The sequence below is a fragment of the Merops nubicus genome, unplaced genomic scaffold, assembly GCF_000691845.1.
Source record: "Merops nubicus isolate BGI_N331 unplaced genomic scaffold, ASM69184v1 Scaffold45804, whole genome shotgun sequence".
Lineage (NCBI taxonomy): Eukaryota > Metazoa > Chordata > Aves > Coraciiformes > Meropidae > Merops > Merops nubicus.
Window position 1 is genome coordinate 1 of NW_008607117.1, and position 6,673 is coordinate 6,673.

Genomic DNA, 6,673 nt, shown 5'->3' on the forward strand with positions numbered 1-6,673 from the left:
GCCCCGCCCTCAGGGGAGTGTCGTGAGCTGCGATTGTTACACACACGGCTGAACGACTGCTATAAATGCTTGTCGCGGGTTGTTTTATGGGCTAAGAACTCCACTGAGAGCTTCACTGAGGTGAGGTGGGAAGGGTCAGTCTCAAGGCTGGCAGTATGCAGAGCCACCCCCACCCGAAATGGAAACGCAGTGACCAGTCCCCCCGGAAAGGGAGAAACGATGACCTCAGAATAGCAGTCACAGGAGGACGGGGTCACATAAACCTTGCGTTGGCATTTACAGCGAGCAATTAATACTGAGAACAATGCGACACGAGGAGAAAATACCCTGTCAGATACTGAAACCAAACCTTTCAAATGAAGATTTACACAAACACAGCATTCTTTTTTTTTTTTTTTTTATTGTATATTAATATATCAAACCATTTAGAACTGGCATGAAGGCCACAAAAAATACTGTTAAAACCTTTTACAACTTTATTTCCCACCCCCCAAACACAGCATCTTAAAACAGTAATTTCAGCCCAAGATCTGTCAGGAGGATCAAAGTTACTTATGCTATGACATATGCTCTTTATACATGATGTGGAATGGAGTGAGGGAGCAGCAAATGAAGATGGAATGCAAAGAAAAAGCAGTAGCAAGTCAGAGATAGGTTCTTACAAACATTTTTCGTATCTCCACTGAAAAGATCTACAAAAAATAAATTGATAGCCTGCTTCCAGCACTTTGAAAACATCATGTTAGTGCACTTCAGGAACAGAAGAAAGACATGAAACATTAAAGCAACCTACACATTCTGAGCATCCTCCAAAGACCATCTGTTTTCTCTTCCAAAAATATTTACTGTCTGGCTAGTCCACAATAAAAGGAAATGCAATAAAATCCTCTTTAATTGCAATATAAGATCCAATGTCAAGGTACTTTATTATACAAAGGTTTTATTACCTAGTTTTTATAACCAACTAGCATGCATAGATTGGATTAAGCATTAAACAGGGCAACTTATTTATTTCCCTCCTCTGTTGCCTGCATTTTCTGGTGGTTCAATATAAAAAAAATCATTTTTTTCCATAAGATTTCAAGGAAAATTGAACTTTATCTTTTTATTAGTGCTCTAGGAAGAGCTTGTTCTTGGGCACAGCCATCTTTGAAGTTGCTGAAATACCTTTGGCCTTTACATGCTGAAAAAAAGGGGGTCAGAGGGGAGTAAGGAAAAAAAATATGGAAAGACTTTTAAATGCACATGTGAAAGGCGTCGGATTAAAGTACCTCCGACATCTGTTACCATATAGTCAAAAGGGATGGTTTCACTTCTCCATTTTGATCAGTCATGATCATTTATGCTTCCATTTGCCTTTATATTCTGTTCTTGGTATTTGTGAAGCTGCTCCACGAAGCCAGGATTCGGACACGCCGCGGGCCTTGCGTTTTTCACCACAGAAAAGGCTGTAGGAAAACTCAGTCCCTCTGAATGCATTAGGAAACCAATGACCACTGCCGCGGCTCGGGAGACTCCTGCATTGCAGTGGACCAGTACCACACCATCCTTCAACAAAGAAATGGAACATTACTTGGGATATTCATGAAGTAGATAGAAACAAGTGTTAGAAACTTCATATGAAAATCTATTAAAACTTACTAAAAGCTCCTTGCTGAACCTGAAGCAAATATTTACACATATAAGTAACTCCAAACACAGATACACAAGCCCAAAATAAAATATTTTTATAACCAAAGCCACTTGATCAAATAGGCCAAAACATACTTTCATACATTCATACCTTAGAAGTAAAAAAAAAACAAACCACAAAACATTCATCTGTCCTTTTCCCCAAGACCTTGCAGAAGCCCCCTCAGGTAAAAACCAAATCACACACATCTGGGATTCTAAGATATCAGATCTGATTGGGTACCCATTTTAATATAGATTTTATTTGCAATATAGAAAGGAACTTGACTGCATCTTGCTGGCAGATTAACAACATAGCAACACAGCAAGCAGCTAGGCACAGAGAGGCAGATTTTAGAACACCTTTAGAATACACTTCTTGCATGTACTCTGGAGTTCTTCAGTGAATATTCTGGGTAAGCAGGAGCATGCACAGGAACATAAAAATCAGAAAACATTTAGTGTGATTTGCAACAGATTTCTCACTCCCCACCACACCACTGGTACGACTAAGGTCCCTTAACTGCGGACTGAGGTGCAAAACCCAAAACTACTTTACTTCCCATAAATTCACAAATTTTTCTCCTGGAGTTTAAATTCATATCCTGAATTATCTGTAAAATTCATGGTTTTATCCTACTTAAACATTTCCCACACAATCTTTGAGACACTTGAATGACTCTTGAAGAGGACACTGCAAGTTTCATTAAGAAATAATGGGCACAAGTTAAGATAAAGACAATTAGACAACCCAGTGTGTCTTAGATGACATTTGCAAGGCCCAGGCTTCCTGATCTTGTCACGTTTCTATGTCAGACTATGACCTGGAAAAGGCTCGGTACACACTCTCTCCCAAATGCCACTTTCACAAGAAAACCCCAACCAAATAAACCCCTAAGGCTGCCTTACTCTGAATAAAGATACTGAAGCATGGCACAACATGCTCAAGTGCTTGAGGCTAAACAGATACATTCCAGATACAAAGAGCCTGCTCTGTCTGCCATTAACAGCAACAAATTATTCACTGGGCATTCTAGACAGAGGAAAAAAAGACCTTACAACCACTGGGCTCCTTTCCAGGATCCTGCACCCCAGCACACTAAGCCACAATACCACCCTTCTTGGGGCTGGAAAGCACATCCCCTCCGCATCGCCTACTGGAAATGGTGATCTTTGCTCCCCTTCCCACATTCACAGGGGCATGCTTCTTGATCACACCAACCATGCAGAGTGTTTCAGCTACCTGAGGAAGTGCAGTGGTGACCTGTAAATCCACTGTCTCATTTATAATAATGACATTAAAATTATGACATGAAAAAATTAAGTTTATGCCATTGCTAATGAAGCAATTGCTGAAGCTTTTCCACTCTATGTCTACAGTAGTTTTTACTGATTTGACAGGAGTTATTTCAGACAAAGTACCATAACCAAGACCAGTATTTAGCAGTTAAGATGAAAAAGCAAGCATTAAAAGTGAGCTTTTTTTTTTTCAGTTTTGTACACTTCAAAATTTATTTTCTTCTTCCACATTTCTTTTAAGTTTGCTGTGGGTTTTTTTAATGACTATTCTGTTGTACATTGCCAAAAATTACATAGCGATACCCACAGAACAGACCTAAAATTACTTAACATGAACGAACATGGGCATTAAAATTAATCCAAATTTAAACTGCAAACGTTTATCACTCCCTGCTAATCTCATTGTTTCTTTATACAAAGATGAACTTGGCACATAATTCTTTACTAATTTTGTATTAGATATGAATACAGAATAAAAGTGTGAAACAGATTAATTTCATATATGCAGTATTTATCAAGAACTCCTTGCTCCAATCCTGATAGCCTAACCCTTGCCTACCCAGAAATGGTCTTGCAAGAACCTCTTTAAGACTCCAGACAAAGTTAGTTTTTTAAATTTTTTATAGAGGGCGAAGCAAAATCACCTCCAAGAATAGAAAAGGTGATTATGTAGTGGTTATACACAGTAGGGGAAAAGCCTCACCAAGGAATAAAAAAGAGGCATAAAGCTTTTGGTGAAGTGCCACAGGCTAAAGTAGCTCCTCAAGAATCCACTCTACTTGGCAGTGCTGCCAGGGCTTTTTCCCTAGGACGGACAGAGGGAGCAAGTAGGGAGAGAGGTTCATGAATGAGCTAAGATTTCCTCCCTGGAAAGACGAGATTTTAGATGATTTAAATATTAAACAGAAAGATAAAAATATATCCCTCATTCATAGCACTGTGATCTGACATGGGTCACCTCACATGTCATGGAAAATCTGCCTGCCAGTTTGGAGCCTGGAAGAAAAAGTGAGCTCTGATCAGTATCAGAATTCGTAATATGGTGTCTACAGACCTGAGGAGCTGCAGTTTTAGAAAAATCAATCCTGTTACAAGTACCAGCTGGCAGTGACTTACTGAAAAGCACAGGCTTTACCTGCGCCCTCCAGTTCAAGAGCTCTCATATTCCTTCGTTAGGTTAACCACATTCTAGTAATACTGTCTCATGCATCATGCTCTCTCACCACTGGAGATCTCTCCCTCCCCCACGTTAGGAGATGAAACAGTACTATCTCTTTGTGATCACTTACACAGACAGCACTTCGTGATACAATTTATCATAAGCTCTGTTAACACTATTGTGACAAAGCAAATAAAGTGATTCAAACCATCCATATGTCTTAGCATACTACTATCACATGCTTCAGGAACTGGTTTGGGAGAACTTCCATTCTACCATTTACTTGCTCTTTCACCCAGCTCTCCCATTAGAAAACTATTAATATTACTGTAAAACTTTTCAGGGAAACTTACAAAACAGGAACTGGAATATAAATACCAGAGGCAGAAAGCAACACTATGCAGTTATGAATGGCAAGTATCATTTGGAAATGAAGTGGAAACCGTAACTAGAAACTTTGCAAAGGTCATTAAGTGACAATGTGTATCACATAGCTTGTAAAAGATAAATGAGAGAAGGAAAGAACATTGTGTGACACAAAGAAAGCTGGGGCAAGATTATCTTCTTTTATCCCAATCTATGTAAATAATGAATACAGTAGACAGATGGAGTAAGTCACTGTGTCAAGACCTAAGGAATAGTTGTCAAAAACTTACACACTAAGCCCGAATTTAACAAACAGGAGTTGGGGATGCTCTGGGTTACAAACAGGGCCACCAGCCCCAGAAGGAGTCTCTTCATCCTATTTCCTATGTCATGTATTTTGAGGATTTTGTTAGCAGTCAAATCACTGGTTGGCTTCAAGACTACTCACACACTCTCCAACAGCCCTGGTGCACAACTGTATGTGGATTCATAGCTCAGTGTGCGGCATCTTCAAGGGATGATCAAGGAAATGCACCAGGGTGGTGGACAGCTGCTGAGAAACCACACGGATCTGTAAAAGCCCTGTTCGGCTTTCTTCTATTCTAAAACAACATCCCAGATGGATAAATTAGAGAAAGTGAAAAAGTTCCCCTCCGTCAGATGTAATAACTTGGTCTTACAATAAAGATAACCACTCTTGCAACTGTATTAAAGAAGCATTTCTCTAAAACATGCAGGACAGTCATTCTAAAAGGCAATACTGGAAGGAATGGGTATTACCAGCAGTGCTGGGTCTCCAGGAATACTTAGAAATTGCTTGAATTCTCTACTTAAAAAAGGCAATGGCAAAACTTCCTGGTTGGTACCATACCTTCTCTTGACAAAAGATGCTGCTTTAGATTTTAAATAGGGTAATAAATAATCTAAACAGGATGACTAGTATCATTAATTATTGATATACTGTACCTGGATCTTGGCTTTCTCAATAAATTCAAAACATTCTGGGAAATAGGAGGTAATATCAGTTTCTGGAAGGTCCAGAATGGGAATGGTCTTGTATATGAAGTCGTTGAGGAAGGCATTTTGGACTCCATATGCCACATTTAGAACGTGAGTAACCTAAGTTGAAAAAAAAAAAAAGATAAAAAAGGCATTTTCTGAAGAGAGTGAGCCAAATGAGCAGTAGCAAAGATGTATTGCTCTTTAGGCATACACAGATTGTAACTTACACAATTGCATCGTTCAGTTTTACATATGCATGCTGTCTCTGGTGTGCTTTTCTCTAAGGCAAGTTTTACTGATGTGTTAAAATACATTGTGATAGAATTCAGTTTTGGGTTTTTTTTTTTTCTTAAGAGGAAAGGAAAAAGATCTGTGCTTAACTAAACACAAGCTAAAGTAAAGGTTTTCAACAGAAGAGGGAGTTGTCAGTACACAGATGGAAAATAAAAGATAAAGCAATAGGAATGACAGCACAGACCACCCAACAATCCCCCAGATTTGAAGCCTGTCCTAACCCATCAGCTTAATGTTCCTTCTACAGAGTTACCAGCACCATTTACTGGAGCAGAAGGATTGCAGAGTGAACTCTACCTGCACTCAGCAGGCAAGACCACCTCTGGCCTCCTGCCCTCTTTGCTCTGCTCAGGCTGCGGGCAGGTTGTGGGTTATTTTCACTTACAGCGAAGTGACATTTAGACGGCACCAGCTGCCAGCCTGGTGCACTCCCTGTCCCGCAGAAGCACCACTGTCCGAAGGCCTTATCACCCCATTACTGTAACAGAGAAAAGTAAAAAGACCAAAGTTCGGGACAGACTTAGAGCCGCTGCTTCGTTTTTCTTGTTTCACCCGTGCCCTTCAGGCCCGATGCTCCTCGGCCTCTGAAACTGGAAGGCGCCAGGAAGTGCGGGAAACCTTCCATAAACCAGCTCTAAACATTCACCAGCCGCGCAGCAAAGCATTTCAGCTTCTTCCGAAGTTCGCAGACCCCCATCCCTCTGCAAACGGAGCAGCTTTTAAAAAGGCAAATCTAATAGAACTTTCCTTAAAGCTACTTGAGAATATTTTAGACTTTCCAACTTCGAACAGAAATCCGCCTGCGAGCACGATGCGCGAAGCGCTTTAATTTCCGCGTGACGTTACCTTATACTTTGTCATCGTCTCCAGGTCGTGAGCAGC

General features: G+C 40.3%; 1 protein-coding gene across 1 annotated transcript; it reads right to left on the reverse strand.

Annotated features, from left to right (window-relative positions):
• Positions 1-1,326: 1,326 nt before the first annotated feature.
• On the reverse strand, positions 1,327-6,667 carry DUSP19 (dual specificity phosphatase 19; the record flags this gene model as incomplete). Its single annotated transcript, XM_008939835.1, has 3 exons — positions 1,327-1,548; positions 5,462-5,614; positions 6,638-6,667. Coding segments are annotated over 3 exons (405 nt in total), but the record flags the coding sequence as incomplete, so codon positions are not given.
• Positions 6,668-6,673: the final 6 nt, after the last annotated feature.